This window comes from Cyprinodon tularosa, unplaced genomic scaffold, assembly GCF_016077235.1.
Source record: "Cyprinodon tularosa strain WSP-4 unplaced genomic scaffold, ASM1607723v1 ctg97, whole genome shotgun sequence".
Classification (NCBI taxonomy): Eukaryota; Metazoa; Chordata; class Actinopteri; order Cyprinodontiformes; family Cyprinodontidae; genus Cyprinodon; species Cyprinodon tularosa.
The window spans coordinates 2,532,691-2,554,863 of record NW_024039751.1 but is presented as its reverse complement, the minus strand read 5'-3'; the positions used below and the strand labels follow the sequence as shown (position 1 = coordinate 2,554,863).

At 36.3% G+C, this 22,173-nt stretch overlaps 1 protein-coding gene across 1 annotated transcript in view; it reads right to left on the bottom strand.

The window, feature by feature from the left end:
* The window catches only part of LOC119776946 (cadherin-12-like), a 223,007-nt gene that overhangs the window by 25,091 nt on the left and 175,743 nt on the right, over positions 1–22,173 (bottom strand). Inside the window, exons 7-9 of the mRNA XM_038275610.1 lie at positions 20,860–21,113; positions 11,942–12,078; positions 4,335–4,456 (exon numbers count right to left, since the gene is read on the bottom strand). Of these exons, the coding sequence (XP_038131538.1) occupies positions 4,335–4,456; positions 11,942–12,078; positions 20,860–21,113 (513 nt within the window). The remainder of the gene's footprint in view (positions 1–4,334; positions 4,457–11,941; positions 12,079–20,859; positions 21,114–22,173) is intronic.

Below are 22,173 nucleotides of genomic sequence, written 5' to 3'. Positions count from 1 at the left end.
CATGCAGTAATGAAAATACTCTAAACACTTGGAAATAGGGATACATATATAGTCCTTGTTAAAAGAAATATAATCATTTATTATTTTTCCATTAAACTGTACCTTTAATTAATAGGAATTATAGTTAGCAGATGTTAAACTTATTTAAAAATGTGTTATTTTAATATAAAATCATTCCCATCAATCTCATTTCAAAACAGCTGTAACTTGAGGTTTCTTTTGTCAACATACAAATGTTTTTCAAATATATGAGTTTTTATAATTTCTATCAACATTTGTAGATGTTCAGAGGGATGTTAAGCTTGTTTAGTAAGGGCAGGTGTTAAACATTTCAAAGCTCCATAAAGAGTTTGTCTCGTCAAACTTTTCTCCAAGAATCAGCAGCCATTAGCCTCCTCAAACAGATGTCAGGCGCTTGGAAATTTTTTATTTGAGGCTTGCATATCAGAGGCCAGCTGTAGTCAGACAGCAAAGCATTTTTAGCCAGCTGTTACATCAGTCTGTAACATGATAAAAAATAAAGCAGTGGAGGTCAATGTGACCTCTAGAGGAGAAAAAAGCAAACTTCCACTGCAGAACTGAGCTACCTTAACAGTAAGAATATAGTAAACTGATCACAACCAGGGTCTATGATTTTTTACAAACTGAACATATAGCGAGTGTCTTACTGGTTCAGATGTTCGCTATTTGTTATTTAACAATAACAGATATGAATCCAGTTAAACCCCTAATTCACTCTGCAAGACATGCCTGAATTCATTAGAAGTAAAAGCAATTTTCAGGCAGAAAATGTCTTTAACAGAGGTCATTTTGATTAAAAATGCAGAGCTTGTATCTGTTAGGAGGGCTGTGCACTCCCTTTTAAAGCATCAAAGCTGCTCCTTTCCAATCATATGGGAGGAAAACATGGCAGAATCTCATGTCGGCAAAGATCGCAGCGCTTTCAAATGAAGGGCACAGCCGTTGTTTTGATTGCAATGGGCCTGAGGACCAACGCAACATCTTCAGTGTGATGAGAGGTGTCCGCAGTGATTTGATGGACTGCCAGAGAAGCTGCTCCTGTGCAACGCTAACTGCATATAGATTCTGGCTAACGGGCTAATTTACAGGCACAGGTAGTTTACAATGTGCTCAGGAATATTCTGCACCACATCCCAAATGTACAGTCTGAGTTGCTTTATTAAAGCCTCCTCTATGAAATTGAACTCTGTGATGTCTTTTAAACATTCCATTTACAATGGTAAAAATAATAATACTAACAATTTAGAAATATTGCTTAATTTTATCTTCATATAACAAGTCAACTTTGATTTATTTTAAGTGATCAGACTAAAATAGAGTAACTAGAATATATCACTTCTTATAAGAAAACAAGAAAACTCACTTATTACAAGAAAAACAAAAATGAAACCCTTGATGCTTCACAAATGTTTGTGATAAAAAGCATTTATTAATTGATCATTAGAAAGTGTGACCTACTCCACAATGGCAAAATTTGGTTAAACACATTTATGTCACAATGTCGCTGAAAGACATCAGACAAGATTTCAGGGAAGCAAAGTTTGTGCGTTTATCAAAGACAATTTACACTCACCGGCCACTTTATTAGGTACACCTGTCCAACTGCTCGTTAACACTTAATTTCTAAGCAGCCAATCACATGGCGGCAACTCAGTGCATTTAGGCATGTAGACATGGTCAAGACAATCTCCTGCAGTTCAAAGCGAGCATCAGTATGGGGAAGAAAGATGATTTGAGTGACTTTGAACGTGGCATGATTGTTGGTGCCAGAAGGGCTGGTCTGAGTATTTCAGATACTGCTGATCTACTGGGATTTTCACGCACAACCATCTCTAGGGTTTACAGAGAATGGTCCGAAAAAGAAAAAACATCCAGTGAGCGGCAGTTCTGTGGGCGGAAATGCCTTGTTGATGCCAGAGGTCAGAGGAGAATGGCCAGACTGGTTCGAGCTGATAGAAGGGCAACAGTGACTCAAATAACCACCTGTTACAACCAAGGTGGGCAGAAGAGCATCTCTGAACGCACAGTACGTCGAACTTTGAGGCAGATGGGCTACAGCAGCAGAAGACCACACCGGGTGCCACTCCTTTCAGCTAAGAACAGGAAACTGAGGCTACAATTTGCACAAGCTCATGGAAATTGGACAATAGAAGATTGGAAAAACGTTGCCTGGTCTGAGGAGTCTCGATTTCTGCTGCGACATTCGGATGGTAGGGTCAGAATTTGGCGTCTACAACATGAAAGCATGGATCCATCCTGCCTTGTATCAACGGTTCAGGCTGGTGTTGGTGGTGTCATGGTGTGGGGAATATTTTCTTGGCACTCTTTGGGCCCCTTGGTATCAATTGAGCATCGTTGCAACGCCACAGCCAACCTGAGTATTGTTGCTGACCATGTCCATCCCTTTATGACCACAATGTACCCAACTTCTGATGGCTACTTTCAGCAGGATAATGCGCCATGTCATAAAGCTGGAATCATCTCAGACTGGGTTCTTGAACATGACAATGAGTTCACTGTACTCAAACGGCCTCCACAGTCACCAGATCTCAATCAAATAGAGCATCTTTGGGATGTGGTGGAACGGGAGATTCACATCATGTATGTGCAGCCGACAAATCTGCGGCAACTGTGTGATGCCATCATGTCAATATGGACCAAAATCCCTGAGGAATGCTTTCAGCACCTTGTTGAATCTATGCCACCAAGAATTGAGGCAGTTCTGAAGGCAAAAGGGGGTCCAACCCGTTACTAGCATGGTGTACCTAATAAAGTGGCCGGTGAGTGTATATGCCTATTTTAAAACAAATTGCAACTCGTTATCTCTGACTGTAAATTACTCAAAGGTTGAATATAATTCAGATGGTTGCTAGTCATCCTAGAAGTGTGTATCAGGAAATTCAGCCCAAGGTTATAGTGAGCAATTCGCAAAGAAAAAACTGAAAAAATAAGCTTATATAGAGTGCTCATTAAGCTTGTCATTAATGTTCATAAAAGGACTATTAAAAAAAGAGTAAGCCAGTATGATTGAAGGGATTGAAATGTAGAGGAGAATTATTATAGCATGGTAGAGATATTAGATCTAAACAGCACATCTCTATGTTTAGAGAAATACGATATAGGCCCACTTCCTGAGCATGTCAATGAGTCAGCGGTAACATCTTATTGTATTGAAGTACTCTAAAAAAATTGAGGTCACCCGTCAAATGGCTAAAACTTTTACAAACTGGATCAGCAACAGAACAAAGATCTCAAACACAGCAGAATAATGAAATTATTAAAATAGAATCAATTTGTAATGACTTAGTCTAGTCCAGGCCTCGACGGAGATGCGCAAAAAAAAATCCTCAGAGTAAAACTTTAAAAGTTACTTGAGTTTTGGAAGTTCTAAAACCATGAGAGTGACTTACATGTAAGGGACTTATAAGGGGAGTGGTGGCCTAGTGGTTAGAGCAGTGGCTTGTGCTCTGAGAAGGTTGCAAGTACCTGGGTCGATCCCCACAGCCTGCACTATGGGATCCTGAGCAAGACGTTTAACCTCACACTGCTCACTGGGCACCACACAATGGCTGCCCACTGCTCCCCAATAAGATGAGTGAAATGCAGAGATTAAATTTCCCCAAACTTTAGCCAGAAATAACTACAGTGGATTTTTGTACAAGCAATCAAACTGGGTTATATGTTTGCTTACAGTAGAAGCCATTCAAAATCACCCTTTCTCAGTCAAACACCAGCCGAAAGGCAGCCTACTGCCCTGCGACTCCCAGCCAAATCTCCTCCAGCTTCCAGCCACGGGCCCTCTCCTGGGCGTGTATTTGTTTTACTCTGACTGCATCCTTTCACTGAATTACAGGGTCTGTCCAGCAGATGATGCTTCTCTTTAGATCTTAATGTCCACATATTGTGACAGAAAGAATATTTTAGTACAAAGGTTGATGTTTAAAAAGGAATTGTAGGGGACCAGCCAAGGGCCCATCAAGGAAAATGAGGATATTTTGAATGGCTACTACTGTAATAAGCCCAGAATTTTATCAATGACTTTCCATATTTTAGGTTATATTGTTATTATTAGCTTGTAAAGACAAGATAATTGTAATGCTTAAAATAGAAATTGGGGTAATTCAGGTCACAAGTTTAATTTTTAAACTTCTGGATGCATTTCAAAAGCCTTCGAGCTACAGATTGTCACCTCAAAGACTGCAAGCAGGAGCTTCCACCTCAGTGTGAAATCATTTTACCTTTGGATAATCTTCTCTGCTTTATGGCATTGAGGATCTGAATTGAACAGAAAAATAGGTTAATAATGAAGGTACCTGTCCCACTTTGGCATTTTCACAAACAAAGGTTTCATAGGGGCTGGCCAGTTCAGGAGGGAACTCGTTGATGTCCAGGACGTGCACTGTGACGGCCACACGGCTGGTCAGAACCGGACTATCTGCAGAGTGAAGCACAAGATAAACAACCTTAGTCTTCTTTTCACAGTACTGACACCAAGTGGATATCTGTTGCACTACTGCTTTATGACTCAGCCAAGCATACAGTTTTATCACTGCTGCAACGGGACGGCTCACTGCTTAAAGATGCTGCAGTCCTCGGATATACAGTCAGTGTCCTTGAAAAGAGGCACTTTAAATCACTTTACACATGCTCTTTTTTTACTGATCATGGAAATAAACCAATATAGTAATCTAAAAAAATTTGGTTTTTTAAAAGTTTAGCAAAATATAAAAAATATATTTCTCATATATCTTTTTCATTTTGGTTTGAGCGATGAAATGTGCCATCCACTGTAATTACAGTTTGAAAGCCCCCCTGAGTGAGACTAACTCAAAGTCAGGCTTGTTTGTTACACTGCTGCCTTCCTGCAGGGACACAATGGGGAAATGTTCCCTTCCTGTGAGTGGGAAACTTTATGGATTTAATGTGGGAATGGGCTTTGTTGTGCAGTGGGAGGCTTAGTGTGTGTAGAGGTATGTATTGTGGGTTGCCTAGGTTAGGTGTGTAGGTGGTGGCAGGGCTTGAGAATGGTGCTGTGTAGTCATCTTGAAAGGATTGAAGGAGCAGGCATGGCTTGGATGGCAACCTGCTTCTGACCTTGATGGAAAAAGCAATCTTCCCAGCCTCTCTTTGACAAAGAGCATGGGATTTACTGCTTTGCACTGACCCAGAGACTAACATTTAAGCTCATCCAGCAAAGATACTCTCAATCTTTTATCAAAATTATTTTTATGGGCGCTTCACTTTGGTGATAAGGTTGATAATATTAGACGTTAAACCCTACACTTACGGGTGCTGAAAAGTAAGAATTTCTTCTATCATTTGAAAGACTAGTCTATAAAAGTTATGTGATGAGCAGTACATCATTTAGGCCACTTGATGGAGCAATAGCATAGTGGATACATTCCAAACTGGATCTGCTTTTCAACCCAATATACCCTTTGCTCTTTTTATTACATAGAGAATCACAACACGGCTTTCCTGGGAAACGCTTCAAAAAATGTGATAAAGTTGTCTTCTTAAACTGCTTAGCCGCTGCACTTCACTTTTTTTAATTAAATTCATTTTAATGAAACCATCTCATTTTTACAAGCAATCAAGCACGGAAAGATTTGGATATTAATCTCTTAAAAGTGTAACCCCTGACAGAATAAGTAAGAAGACTCACAACTCAAAACTTAATGAGAAGTGTGAAACAAAATTCATTTGCCATAAATAGAGGAGTCAGAGCGCTCTCTAATTGTGTCCTGCTAAGGTTATTATTGCATTTAATAGATCTTCCCACTCATGCTCACTCCCTAAACATTGCCTTTCTGTTTAATTGGCAAATAGAAAACTAGTACTGCACTCCATGCACTTCCTAAGAACGCCCTAAAGCAATACCCATTGTGCCTGAGGATGGTTCAACTTACAGTGCTGTCTACTTGATGCATGACTGCAGTGTTCAGGGTTAACCAGAAACTATTCAAAGTTTATTTTGTGAAAGGTTTCTCAAGTTATGTTCATTTATATATTGTACTTTTTATATCCAAAATTTACAATATTCAATATTTGTGTATAGGAAAATATGAGTGCATAAGCAGAGAAGACTTAGATAATAGTTATTTTAGTACAAAGGTCTAAAATTACTTACTGCTTGTTAAAAAAAAAACATAAAAAATAAGCAGAAGTGTCTGATTCTGCTCCAAGCACTGGTGTTCTGTTTACCTCAGAAACCAAAGTTGGATCTGGGATTGACGTCACCCTCAATATAGTGTGCCTGTTGCAAATTGGGAAAACCGTTGGGATTTGCTAATTATTGTACCAATTGTACCAATAGACTCATTCAGTGACAGTAAAAACAGCTAAGGTGAATAAATATATATATCTATATATATATATGACCACTATTTTCTATATCTATGACCATGTTGGATTTTGTGGATGAGATAAGTAAGGAAAGTCTGCATTTCTAATAACGGTACGACATGTCAGACAGTCAAAATTAAATGTCGAAAGTCTTATCTTCCATTTTAATTCCAAAACAGTTGGAACGATAAATAAAGGAATCCAGTGCCAGGGCCTATAACAGCGGCAAAGTGCAAATGGAGCAAAGGTGTAAGCCTAGCAAATTCAGGAAAACAGCAAAGCAAGCCAGTAAAGGTCCAGCTAAACAACTTATTTCCTTAGCCTCTTGGCAACTATCCTACTTCCTGGATTTTCAAGTATATTGCTTGGCCACTGTTTTAATGGATAACTAACATGCCCAAGAGCAAATAGATGGTTTGTTGCAATTTCCTTACAATTACAAGGAAATTGCATCTGTGAGTTAATTAGTGGAGTATGTTGATGGTACCAGTGAAAAACCTGCCAAATCCTTTCTGCTCTCTCAAAGAAACATGACATTTAGTAAATAAATGATATGTTCTTTCAATTATCATGGGTGTCACTAGTGCATGTTAGAACAAACCCCCAAAACACCAGACGTCATTTAGATGTTTTTAGACTTAATCTGGTCGTTCCATCAAAGTCTTTATTTTGTCCAGAAATAGTTGTTGAAAGTTGGTTTTGGCCGGTCTGATTTTATCCCACTTTAGTCCAACAATTGACTTAAAAAAAAACGTTCAACTATCTGAAAATGACCTCTTTTCACGTTTCACTTTTCAAGCAAATGTAGACCTGTTTTGACATAAATCTTGTTGTCTTTTCAATGTCTTTATAACCAAATTTTGATTGGTGGGAAAGATTATCACAAAAGCTTGGCACCTCCTCCTCATGATGATCACCACCTTGGTACACATGGCTTATGGATGGGAGGCCATTGTTAAACTAGCCTTTGTTACAAGTTAGCCAACATATTTGTGGTGTCCACTCTGGCAATAACAGCTCCCACAAGCGGGGCCACACAAATGTTCAGCAAGAGTGAGGTCAGGGCTGACAGATTCTGTCTTTAGGGTTTTGAGATATGGAATCGCTACTGACTGCAGAATCTAATCTCACTAATTCGCCCTTTGATATTACACCAAGTAATGTGAAGTCTTTTTCTATTCAGTAATATCTCAGGCCCACACCATCACTCTGCGTCTGCCAAAAGTTGTGTGGCCGCTGTGAAGAGGAATTACAAAGATACACAAGAATAGACTCAAGCCAAATGACTTGGAATTGAGTCAGACTCGAATCATGAATTTGATGACTTTAGACTTGACAAAGTGTGAAGAGAGTTGCAACTTGACTTGAACTTTCATATCAATAACTTGAGCCTTTTGACTTGACAAGACTTGCTACTTTCCCTAAAATTAAAAGCTTATAAAGAATGTAATCACAATGCTCTGTATCTTTTATTGTGTTTATGTGTGCACAAGGACGAGGCTTGCGGACAGGTAAGCCGGTCAGTTGCTTAGAGCCCTGGTCTCTAGAGGGCCCCCAAGGGCTCACAAATTATGCTCCACAGCAACAACAAGAATGGGCATTTACTTTGCAATTAAATTACACCTTACCAGATGTGGGAGATTTGGAGTCAACAAGTCATCTCCATGCCACGTATTTGTTCTGCCTAGCTACTGAACCAAGTGAATCCAATCTGCACAATTTCATTCTCTGTGCAGACTGGACTCACCTGGTTCAGTGGCCTGGCAAAACAAATACTTGACACCGAGATGGCTTGATGGCTTCACATCTCCCATCTCTGCACCATAGTTACAAACCCCCTTTTTGGGCCCACGCCTTCAGTCTGCATCTGATGCTGTTGGCATGATCCTACAAAACCTATGTTGGTAGGCAAGGTGGTAAATGCCAGTCTCCATACGTTAACAATTAGGTCATGACGAATGTTAAAGAAGATGCAGAATTGTTAGCAGGTTAGCTAGCAGGTAGATGTGCTCCACTCTTTAGTTTCCATGTGCAGACAGCAACTAATATTAGTATAAAGAGCAAAAACAATAAGAATAAAACAAAATTACATATTGTGCATAAAAATATGCATAATGATGAATTGATGATGAGATAAAATTCATTGTGCTCAGTGGGGGAAATTTGTATTGGGCTTTTCACATGATAAATGAAATAAAACATGAACATTTAAATATAATACATGTGAAATTAATGCCATTATTTTTGAATTGACTTATGTTTCCCTCTCATTAGGCATTGCACTATAATTTATAATATTTTAAGCCCTCTAAATGTTCTTTGTGACAGTAGCGTAAAAGTTGTAGAAGAAAATGCTGTGCACATACAGTACATTATCATGCCATTAAATATTCTCATTTGTCCTGTTGTTGTTTTTTTTTTCTTCTCTTTCTTTTCCTTCTCTATCAGCAGGTAGTCCACCAGATCGGGGGAGAGAAGGTGGGAGGCTTGGTATACACCTGGAGGCTAACTGGGGAGATCTGACACTGGGCAATGTGGGGGGTAAGGTCAACTGTGGAAACTATGTGAGAAGAATGAATGAAGAATGATTTATCAATTTTTTCAAGGGCTAAATTAAAAAAAAAAGATTTTTCACACTGTAAAAAATCCAAAACTAGATAAGTCAATTTTTCTTAAAATCAGTGCATTTGTTCTTGGATTGAGAAAATAAAAGAGACATTTTGCCAATGGAATACAGTAAGACAATTTACACTTAAAATAAAAAATAAAAAAACAGAATGGCATATTCTTATTTCAAGTAGATATTATCTAATTATCTTATTTTAAGAGTAGAAATACCCATTCCATTGGCAAACTATCTCATTACCTACTCAAATTAAGGATAAATACACTTAATCTAAGAATTTTTTACTTATTTCTAGATAATTTTTCCAGTGCAAAAGCCACCCACAAACTGCTGAATAGCTTTCCTTCATCATATTTCAATATAATTTGTTCCTGTATACCATTAATATATGAAAAGAAAATAGTTTCCACTGCACTATTTTTGTTATATATTTATTAGTTGTTTTTATATGGACCTGTTTTGTCTTTAAAATAATTTCACTGAAAATTAAATCTTCAAAAATCATGAAATACCATGAATTTTTTTGATCATCATCATGTTTTAGCAACTGTAGCCAGTGTCAGTACTACTTTTTCTTTCTGCAATTTCAGTTGCGGCTGTTATAATAAATACATATAAAAACCTACATGATCTGTGTAAATTAGAGAATGACATTTTTTCGGGAATCCCACGGGTCACGGGATTCCCGTGGGATTCCCGTGGGATGGGAGTCAGTATTAGTAACGATCACGTGATTGGGACGGTACAGGATTAAACATTAACGGGAGCAGACGATAGCGGGGGCAAACCAATAGTAACTAAAAAAAAAAAATAGGATCGATGCCAAAAAATAAAATAAAATAGAAAGAAAAAAAATCCAGTACCGGCGCGGCGCCGGCATTTTGTAGTTTTTTTCCTTGAAGCCTACACTATAACGCGAGTCAAAAAAACTATGCGACCCAAAAACCAACAGTGCTTCCGCTCTGAGTTTTTCACAAGCGCTCAAAAAAAAAAAAAACAAGAATGGGAGTGTTGCAGGAGCGGGAGTCATTCTGAATGGGAGCGGGATAGGATGGGATTTCACCAGGAATGGGACGGGACAGGATTTAGATTTCTACTCTGGCCCGGGATCGGGACGGGACACAATTTTTTTCTGTGGGAGTGGGACGGGACAGGAGTGAAAATCCACTCCTGTGTCAGTCTCTAGTGTAAATACAGTATTATTTTGTGGTTAAAATGACTCAAGATGACTTTAACTCATCCTGCAGGACTTGGAACTTGACTTGTAACATGTCAGTCTTGACTTAGGACTTGATTTTGGACTTGCCAGTCTTCACTCAGAACTACATGTCAAAGACTTGAGTCTAACTTATGACTTGGAAAACAATGACTTGGTCCCACCTCTGGAAATACTTTAATAAACAGACTTGGCAGCATTATAACATTTGGCAGGAAGTATAATTACAAAAGAGTGAAACAATCAACCCAAACCAACTTACCTTTTGCCCCAAGAATAATTATATGCTGCAAATAAATATAGAACATTATCTCATAAAACTGGAAATGCTGTCATAAAATATGGTAGGAACTTAAGAAGCTGTGCATATTTAATAGCAAGATAAGGAACTCCATCCATTAAGTATTAAAGAAAAGGAGAACTTAAAATTGTAGGTGGATAAAGTCATGGACATTCTAAACACAGCTCTAATATGACTACATGACCTCTGCTCAGTGAACGCATTACTTGTGTGTACTGAATGTATCTGCACAGCGGTACTTATTGTTGCTCTTCATGGTTTAAAACCCACATAATAGACAGACACTACTCCAGTGATAACAATACTGTGCAGCACAGAGGAGCCATAAAAGCTGTTCAATACCCAGAACGGAAAGTTCTGCCAAAACTAACTCAAGGTCAGAGACGGATTGAACTGAAGGCAGGAACACAAACTCTGAGCTTCAGTCTTTATCCTTTACTTTCCAACAATTAGACTCTGCTAACAGTTTTTCTTTTACTTCCCTCTTTTTTTAATTTATGAGGAGAAATTGGTGAAACCTTGTTCCCTTGAGAGCAGGAGCCTAGGAGGGTGAGAAGAAAAGTGTAAAAAGAAGCTGTGAAAAGAGAGAAATCAGCAGAAATCCCGCCTTGTTACTTCATAAAGAATGACAGACAAAACAAGGAAGAAACCTAATGAAAGTCCCATCTGTGTGCTGCTCCTCCTTTATCAGCACCAAATCTGTTTAGGCTACCTCGTCTTCTAATTTAAATGCATAAAAACACTGAGAAACCCTACACACACACACAGTAAAAACACAATTAGAATGTCACTGATGTGACCTTGAGGGGAAGTGAGTAATATCAGTTTTCAAGGCGACAATGATTCAAGTTTTAACAGGCCATATTTCACAGTCTGCCCTAATGAATATACAGCGGGTGTAATTTTGATTGAGCGCCAGCCTGCCTCTGGGATAATGACTTTGACGGTTCTTAGCTGATCTGATGACTTGATGGCGATGGATTTGCTTATTTATGCAGAAATTCGCTCTAGTTCCTTCATAATAAACATGATTAGCCTGATGACACGTCTTAAAGCCACAGCATCGGTTTCGTCTTCCAGCAGGGGAGCATCTGTCCGTCGTAAAACTCAGGATAGTTCACACTTTACTGTGGGGTAAGTAAAAGTTGACTTTGTGAACAAAAGCTTTCTCCAAGTGCCATCGGAACAAAAAAGGCAGTTAAAAATGAAAACAGTGTCAAGGCAGGGATTGCGGGAGGAGACGTTGTCCTGAAGATACAACCCCTATGGGAGAGCCAGCCATCGTAGTTTACAGCTGCCTATAAACCTTTCTGGGAAAATGGGATTGAGTATTGACTCGAGTAAAAGAGCGTTAAATCCTTCACACAGATTATGGTGGGGGAAGGTCAACGACACCTGCATGAATCACTGCTGAACTCATTGTCATACTCACTGAGTTTTGTTGCCACAACAGAGATATTGTGCTGGGCGATGTTCTCCCTGTCAAGGAGCTCGTTTGTGGAAATTGTTCCTTCCACTGGATCAATGTCGAAGTAGCTGTCCAAGTCACTTTTCCAGTCGATGGAATACCTGGATAGACAAAATGTTTGTTTAAACTGCATAAACTAGATCATTAACAGTGCAGTCATTCTTCATCTCATCTCATACAGCAAGGAAAATAGTAAACACATCATTATTTCTTTGTTTTTTTTATCAGTAAATATAGATTCCTTATTTAAAACACGAATGAGGCTATTGTTCTTTAAATGAATCTGAAAGTGAAAACAATGTTAGACTATGACAATGGCCTCTAGAAACCCTAATAATAAAGCTAAACCTCCCACTCAACCGCACTTGAATGCAATGGTAAATCTATAGAAAAGATCTAAAGATCACAGGCAAAGAAAGGAAACCAAAAGTTGTGAAGAAATTTTTTGTGGAGGAATGTTCTTCTCGGACCACGAATGGCTTTTCCAAAACAGTGCTCTGGAATCTTTTTCCTAACATTGTTTGGATTTTTATTATGTATTTATGTATTTATATATTCTTCAAACAGTGCTCCAAAATGACCAGGGTGGAAAAGAAAACTCTTCTACTTTTTTAGCAAATTTGGCAACAAATAATAAAAACAATCACAGGTATATTCATAGTCACATTGATCACTCTACACATGAATGTAAAACCTTTGACAGAAATGACCACCTCAGGCCTTCTCTACAGTATGTCTCTACAAGCTTGGGAAACATATTTTGGAGTGTTTAGCCGCATTGTCCTCTGAGAGGCCTTAAGCTAGGTTTAGGTCTGGGCTCTCGCTCGGCTGATGAAGGAAATTTAGAACTGCTCCTTAATCCACTGCTTTGGAGTCTTGGTTGAGTGCATTGTATACTTGATGCGTAGGCAGATGAAATGTCTTCTTAGTCCCCAGCACACTAGAACCAATTCTTTTTCAGAATATCTATATTTTGACAGTGTCATGGCTCTATTTTGAAATGCAAGACAGATAAAAAAAGTATTGTAGTTTATGTTGCAGACAAGCCTCCTCACAGCATTAAGCTGGCTCTGACATGTTTCCCGTATGAATGGTTTTAACTGGGTAATGTACTCACTGAGAAATCTCCAGACATACTGCTTGCACAAGACTAAGATGTTCTGTGCAAAGCAGAAAAAGGTTGACAATTGATAATTGAAAAATTTCCATTGCTTTGTTGCCATCTTAACTGCCATTCCCATCTGGTGTCTTATCTTTAGAAGACCTGATTGGTGGAGTCAATTTGGAATTGCTTAATTCTAATTCTTCATCTCATTGCGACAAGGGAATATTACAGCTCTGCCTGATGACCATTGGGTTGCTGGTTGCTTATCTCACTAAGGTAAGGTATTACTTAACTTTGATTGGGTAAGACCAAGACATAGGGAGCGTTTTGGTAGTACCAAGATTCCTCTATTTTACAAAAAAAATGTAGACCACTGTGATTTTCCTGGATGATTAGTACAGTCAAAGTTTTTTGGTTTCCTTACCCCTATTTGTTATCAAGCAATTTCCTTGGCACCATTGCTGGCACCGTGAGGTTTAAAACATTTATGTTGTGATGGAAAGCTTACATACCCTGCCATTGAGAAAATTATACATTCCCACTAGTAATTCATATAACAAAAAACCTGAAAAAGTAATAATAAATAAATTATGAAAAAATAAATAAATAAGAAGTAAAATACAATACTGATTTAGCATATTTAGCATGAATTGAATACTTGTTGCTCATGAACAGTGACTGTCAACGGGTGCAGAATTCTTACTGAATATTTTTTTCTCAATATTACAGCAGTTACCTCAAATGTTGCTCAACAAAATTTTTAATCATGTAATTTCTTCAATTTTTCTATTATTTTAATTTTTTATTACTTCTTCTAAATTGTTATTTTTTTGCATTCTTGTTTAAATGTAGTTTCTTATTGTTATTATTATTTTTACATTTGCAAACATATTGAAAAACTTTTGGTGAATGAGGTAAGGAAAGTCCACATGAATGAAAAAAAAAATAAAAACTATTATTTTTTCATTTTTGAGAGATAATGATTTTCACCCAGCCTTGAAAAAAGGCTAATAAGAATGAATCATTTTATATGCAATGTAACCCCTCAATCAGTTGTAATAGAAGTGTTTATAATTCCTTGTCTTGTTCCCTTTTTTCATTAATGTAACTTAATTTTTGGACTTGTATTTTATGTCTCTGTATCCACAGAATGTATAATACGAACCGTTATTAGCACCTGCTGTGAATTTCATGTCAATCCCTCCATTAGATATTATATTTACAAAAAAAATAGATTGACATGTTCAATACTTATTTTCCCCGCTGTACTTATACGTGTTAGGTGTAATGAGATGTTGGACTTGTCTTCATCACTCATTCTGAATGGTCATTTCCAGAAAATGTGCTGAGGACTGCATATGTATCGAGTAATGGAGGAACCATTTGGCCATGCTGAGCTAATGTTTTTCTTGGGAACATAAATTTATTTTAGGGACTGTTGGAAGAGTATCAATCTTTCTCTCAGCCAATGAACAACAAAAGCATTCAAAGGTCTGAGATCGGTGTCCAAATCAGCTCGAATACTTCTCTTTAAGGAGTGTGTTAGTTAGGTTTTCTGAATGCAAACTATGGAATTCAAGGAAAGAAAATTAAAAAAAGAAAGAGATCAGAAAGTGAAGCACATGCCAATGACAGGCTCATTCATCATTCCATGCTATTTGATGTTAAAAACAAATTTTTTCCATTAATAATTATACAACCCTCAGTGGAATATCATTAGAGGAAAGTCATATTTTATTCCCCTTTACAAAGAGTTCACAGGGTGGGAATTTGAAGCCTTGCCCATGGGCACTTCCACAAAGCAGGTCTGTAATTTCTCATGAGGCAAAGCCTGGACTTTCCTTACAAAGGATATCCTCTCTTTGGTATGATACTATAATTTGTTTTATTTTCAGTTGAACTTTTTTATTCTAAAACACAAAAGTACATGCATTTTATAAAGGTTGTCTTTTAGAACTTCAGAATCTGAAAGTAGATTGGACTTGTATCATTAGCGGAGGAATCTAATAGCTCCCTTTTAGTAATGAGAAACATAACTAGACCACTCTACGAGGGCTTCACATTTGATTTGTCCATGTCTTGTCTCAAACTCTGCGTTGTGTGCAGCCTTGCGGTGAACATGAATGTGTCATACCAGTTTAGTGTGAGTCTCTTTGATGAATACTGAAGCCAAACTCCCATCAAGAGTTCAAAAGATCAATGGTTTGTAATTTTTCCCCAAGGCAAAGAGGTTCTTTTTTTTTCTTTTCGTTTCACAGGGTATTACTGGATGATACATATGTTTTACTTGGTTTTCACCATGTTATGACAAAGCGTATTACAGGTTTAAGATTATACTGTATGCTCAATATCTCTTAAAAAAGAAAGACAGACTTGGGGAAGAAAATAATGTATTCATGTTTTTCTTTCTTTCATGGGGAAAGATATTTTCATTGTCACTGATACCAGCTAATTCAACCTACCTGATCAAAAGATCTATGAAAGAAATCACAGATCTGAAGAGTCTATGGCCATGACAGTCATAGATATGAAAACTAATTACCCTTATCTCCTGCCTTGAAGAGCAGTAACGTTCCTTCCCTCTATGTTAGAACCAAGCCCAATGCAGGAGGTAATGTCAGGAAAGGGAAGGGTGAGTTCTTTTGTATATTTTTCAACTCTTATTAATTTCTAGAATTCCCAACCATTAATGATTCAATTATGATTTTAATTAATAATCATATATCAATAATCAATGTCAGATCTCAGCCTACATATACTGGCAGGTTTAGTAATTGGGAAATGTTCTTTATTTTACTAGCTTATATCTATGTTCCAATGAATTATATTTATTTGGTACTAAAAATTATATCTATTTGAATGTTCAACCTGTAACCAAATTCTTTTTTTCTGAGGCACGAGGTTGTTGGTTTCAAATATCATCTCAAATTGATTTATCTAATATTAGTTTTATAATTTAATCGTCTGAAATGAATTTAATTCATTCATTCATTCATTCATTCATTCATTCATTCATTCATTCATTCATTCATTCATTCAACTATGTTAAGGTGATGTTTTAGAGTCTGTGAAAACTGGACCTGTTGAGTGTCTTGTAATTACAATGTTAATTGAAAATCAAACAACTTTAAGTGTTAAAAACCTAAAATTTTCAAAGAATAAACCAACAATGCAGAATCATGTTGCTCTCTCCGTATTCTAGATAGATAATTTTGTAGACCTAAATAGCTGAATAGGTGTGGTTTAAGTCTAAAAGTCTAAAAGCATGATTCCCTATGCATGATGGGGCATATGGAGTCCTATTGTTTCAAAATGCACAATGCAAGGCTGCTCTCCAAAGTGTGCACAAATAACAATGTCATCCGTGCTACTGATGAATATTTAAAGACCAGAGACAAAGTGGAGATCCAGAGAGCGGAGGGCATTAGCTTTTTCTTGTTGAACAAATCTCAGCTTCCGCTATTCTTTTGTTTTGTACATGATAAAATATTCATAGCAAAACAACTGCACATTGTGCAACAGATATTTTTCTTTTTTTTCCCATTTAAGACAGAGTACCCATCACTTTGAAGCAATCTGACAGGATAAAAGTGGAGAGCAGATTTATAAAAAACCAGGCAGGTTCGTTATGCATTTTTCAAAGCACCCTTTCTTTTGTCTATGAAATGGACAGGCTATTGTTATCCACAACAGATGAAGGTTTTAGGATAAAAACAGAGGTAGTGATGTCCTATAAGTGCTTCTGAGGGTGGTAAGACTTTTAGCGATAGAATGACGTGGATGGGGTATGAACTGAATTCACTGAAGCATGTTGGTTCTACAAAACGTAGTAATGTTCGACATTCATAAGTATTGTAATATAAAATCACAGGGCTAAATTATAATTTAGAGGAAAGAGGTTGATCCCTTAATTTATTTTCTTATAGACACACCTTTAGCATCACTAACTTGCATGATTTCATCAGTCTCATAACATTTTTTTCTTAGTAATTTTTTGTGAGATTGCATTTTTTGCCTCTCTTATGTTGGCTGCCACAAAAAAGGTACCACTCTTAAATATTTTACCAAATCATGCTTGCCAGGGACTATCAGGTGTTTTAGTTATGTTTTGTTTATTTATTTTTTTTTGTTAAACACAACACTAGACAAACAACTCTGCTTCTGTCTTATGTAGGCAAATAATATTTTCCAAGAAGGCCCCAAGTTTATTCAGACTGAACTTTACAGCCTTAAGACTTTAAAATTTATTAGATTTTAAGAAGGAGGCTTTCCCCTTTAAGTATTTTAAACAAGGGCACTTTGTTAAGTAGTTTTTCCAAATATGTTTTTTTTTCCAGCTTTTTTTGTCATTACAAAAAAAGGGGGGGGGGCTGACCGGACCGGGCATTCGAACTGAGCCATCAGCTCCGGGGCCCAAATCCCAGACGATTTTGAAATTCCCCCGGACATCTTTTTAGGTATGAAAACTAGAACATGTCTGGGAAAAAGAGGATGTCTGGTCACCCTAGGTTAAGGATCTCTGACCAGGGACCCAGAGTGGCAGTCTGTGGGAGTGAAGCTCTAACTCTGAACCTCTGGATTCCAAGCGCAATGCCCTAACATTTTATCATCCAAAGAGAGATCTTAGGTGTTTAAATGGATTGTTTAGCAGTTTGTCCTTACGTTGCTGTGCTTGATTCTGGCCTTGAATACACAGTTTTTTACAAAGATAACAAAGATTACACAAGGTTAAATATAATGAGTATCATCTCAAATATTATTTGCGTATAGTTATATCTCTATGATACATAAAGACATTTATAGGCTCTGAAAATGAGCAAAATTTTCAGCAGATAACCTAAAGGCTAAAACCTTACCTTTTTATATTTGTCTCCCTTAAAACATGCTATTTTTAATGCTACATAATTTAAACAATAAAATGATACAATACAATAGAATTGGCATGGAGTAATGTGTATATGTGCGACGTGAAGAGTCTGTGGTGGCGCTCATTTGTGCATCAAGGATGCAGTTTTTTCTCCATAGAAGCTCTAAAGTTCTTTAACAGTTTCAATGATAGAGAATGAGACATTGTCTAAGAGGGGTGACATTTTTTCATACTTTTTTACAACGTCATAAAACCTTTTTTATAGCAATTCCTCTCTTGCAACCAGTGTACGACATAAAAACTAAAAATCACTCACTAGAGGATCCAGTAAAATAACATTGAATCCTCTCTTCTATCTATTTTCTGTTTCTCTTTTTCCAAGGATAAATCAGAATGATCCATAAGTGCCGCACAATCAATTGTATACAGCACCATTTCTACTCATAGCTGTAGAAATATAATAACACCTGCTGTTTCTCTACGGACATTGATGATATCCATCCTTTTTTACTCTGTGGTAAAACAAAAGTCAAAAAAGAAAAAAACTAACAAAAAATGGTAGTATAATCTAAAACAAGAACTTCTGCATTTATTAAATTACCTTTATAATCCAGTCATCTTATTGAGTCATTAGTCTCACCTAACCTATTAAATCATGTGAAGGTAGTAGTAGTAGTAGAAGTAGTTTAATCTATTTTTTTTCGTCATCTCCGCATTGAAATTATACAAATTATTCTATTTGAAGAAGTAATTAAGATTAAAAAGACTTCCATAGAATTTCATAACAATCCTTCAAAAACTTACATGAAAAGAAAAAATACAAAAAAAGACCAATGGCCTTAATAGAAAATATCTGACGAAATGCTATCTGAGGAGTCCATAGAATAATTCAGAAAAAAAAAAACTCATCTGCATGTAAAAGGCAACTTCCTCAACTCATGATCAAACACAGTAATCCACTCTCTAATTTGCTAAAACCAGTATTTGCTTGTGCAGGTGCAGCCATTTATAATAAGACTACGCATAAGGTTAGATATTCATTCCATGTCACACAGTGTCACCGGCAATCGCTGACTGGCCAGAAGATGACGCTAGCAGGATTTTACAAGACAGAGTCCAATGTTCTACATAGATTGATTAATTCTCAAACTGATGAGTAAAGCTGACAAAAGTTTCACGATTAAAGCTGTGATGACATTGATGAATGAAGACTGTGGATGTTGATGAATGAATTAGAGATCTAAAACCTTCAATCACTGGCAGCGGTGGAACAGTCTCTCTCCCTTTTGGTTTTAAATCTTTAAAGAATATAATAGGAGGTTTTCCTCTTCAGTTAAGCTAGTAAAGACTAAATATGCTGTAAATAAAAGGGAATATTTAACCTATCTGTGTGGAAGGAATGCCAAAAGGTGATTAAATACTAAAACAATTATAAAGATGGTTTAAGGATAATAAGGATTATAAGAAGGATGATATTCTACCTGTATTCTCACAACTATATCACAGCTATATTTTTTAATTGAGTGTGTGTTTACATCATGTCTACATATAAAATATTTTTTATTATTTTAATATTATTTTAATATTATCTGAATGACTTATAAGAAATAATCTGTACGGTATAATGTCCAATCACAGCCCAAGGCTTCTAAGCTTTGATTTCCCTGTTTCTTTGACGTAGAAATGTCCTTTTTTTTTTTTTTCCAACAGGTACCTGTTGTCACCAGTAGTGTAGTGGTCGCTGGAGAAGTGGGAATACTTGCTGAATATGTGTTAAAATACTACTGATAAAAATTAAGCCAAACTTGCTATTCAAAATGTAGGTTTTTCCTCTAAATTACAAAACATATCCTTCAATATTAAATTGCAAACATCCAATTACATAGTAGATTTTAAGCAGGGAAGTGTAAAGTTCAGGTAAATTAATATACATTTTTTTTTTTTATATATACTATATCCATATAAATTTTCTTTCAATTTCATTTTTATCAATAAACTGAACAGAAGGCTAAGCTTGTATCTAATTTTTTTTTGTATTATTTATTTAGTGTTAAAGTATTCTTCATTATGAAATTATTGAAATTTGTCATTTGCTTGTTTTTATTCAGAGATATACACTAGTTGGTTAATGACATTAAAAGATCATGATGAGGGCCAAAGTTGATGCTTTCCTGTAGAGCGTTTTTAAAATACCCCATGTTGCTGATTATCTTGGCAAATACAATATTATTTTAATAAAAATAATGACTGTTTTAGTTTCACATTAAAAAACCTTTATAAATAAAGGTTAAACCTTTATAAAGTTGTAATATTTTCCTTATGAACCTTATGAGGTGCCATAACTGAACAAAAATCACAAAAAATACCCTGGAGAAAGGCAGAAATAAAATGCCTTAACAACAAGATCAATTAAACAGATTTCATTGTACTGTAAAATAGGTGCTAACAGAAATCAAGTTACTTAATTCCACCCTAATATGTCCCCTACTCCAAGTATGTTATTAAAAAATGGCAGTGCTCTCTTAAAAACAAAAAAAGAAAAATCTAAATTATTGGTAAGAGGTGCAATACATCCTTGAGCTTGGTCTGTACGTCTTTATCTGAATTAATATAAGCTTATTAGAGACAGGTTTGAAAAATGTGCTGAAAGAAATCTTCAAATAAACCTGCTGAAAGATGTTTAATATGACTTTATATGCACCAAATAATGAATCAACTGATTCAAATTTTTCTATTTAATGTATTCATGTTCTCATGTCTTTTTTTTTTGTCTTCTAGCCATTATTAAACAATAAGTTTTTCTTTGAGCAAAAAGTTAAAAGCTTTTCATAAGGACATTGACATAAAGAAGATGATTGATGATATAAACTTGTCTTAAAACACAGTTTACTGTGAACACTTTAACTTTACCTGACTGGGCTGCTGCTGGCATCTAAATCCTGTGCCGTCACCGCCCCAATGATGGTGCCAGCGGGCGTGTCTTCATACACATCCATCACATAGGAGGGCTTATTGAACACCGGGGGCTCATCCACATCCAAGACGTTAATCTTCACTGTTGCCGTGTCTTTGAAAGCCCCAAAGCTCAGAAACCGGGGATCCAAATGAGCGTTGGATGCTTCCACCTTGAAGGTGTACGCCTTCTTGGTCTCATAGTCCAACGGCTAAAAAACAACAACAAAGAAGACAGAAAAGAGAACAGCGGAGATCATTTAAAAGCTTACTTTTGATTCATGTGAAGTGTGTAAGCACTTCTTTTCTAATTTCCACTCCATGAGGAGTTTATTCATCGAGAGTTAAGAGCTCCTGAAGTGGTGCTGGAAGTCCTTCTGAGCCTTAGAGCTGAACACCGTTTGCACTGGTTAATTTAACTGCTATTTTCATTCAAGAGTAAAATGCTTTGCAAGCATATCAATATCCCTATCTATATATCAATAAAACTACAAACTTTGATGTCTTATATTAGGGTTTTATGAAACACTGAAATGTGCATAACTGTGACAAGGGAAAAAACTGAAAGATGGTTGATTATTTTCAATATTAATATATATTTATAATACAAAACACACATTTTTCTGCATTCTGCTCACATTATAAAAAGAAATAATGTTATGTAAGGTCTAGATACCTGATCTTTAGTAAGCAAACAGTATCATGGAGCCAGGGAAACAAAGAGTTGGGGAAAATGTTTTACAGAAGCTTGAAAAAGAGCTAGGTTATAAAACAACACACAACCTTGTGATTTTAGCAGAGCTCTTCTAAGTAGCTCATGAGGTAAAGGGTAGAATACGCCAGTAGATGTGTTTCCACTAACCATCTAATTAAGCCAGTTGTAAATCCGCAAATACATTTTCTAAAAGGAAGCACTTCAATTAAGTTTTTTACACTTTGAGGTGTTTTTTTTTTCAGTCATATCGAAATTCTTTTTTGTCAGAAAATTGCATTAGAAAGACTTTTTTTTTTTTACAATACAGGTGCTGGTCATAAAATTAGAATATCATGAAAAAGTAGATTGATTTCAGTAATTCCATTTAAAAAGTGAAACTTGTATATTATATTCATACATTACATACAAACTCATATTTCAGATGTTTATTTTGTTTAATTTTGATTATTACAAATGACAACAAATGAAAATCTCAAATTCATCATATCAGAAAATTAGAATATTGTGAAAAGGTTCAAAATTGATGGCCCCTGGTGCCACACTCTAATCAGCTAATT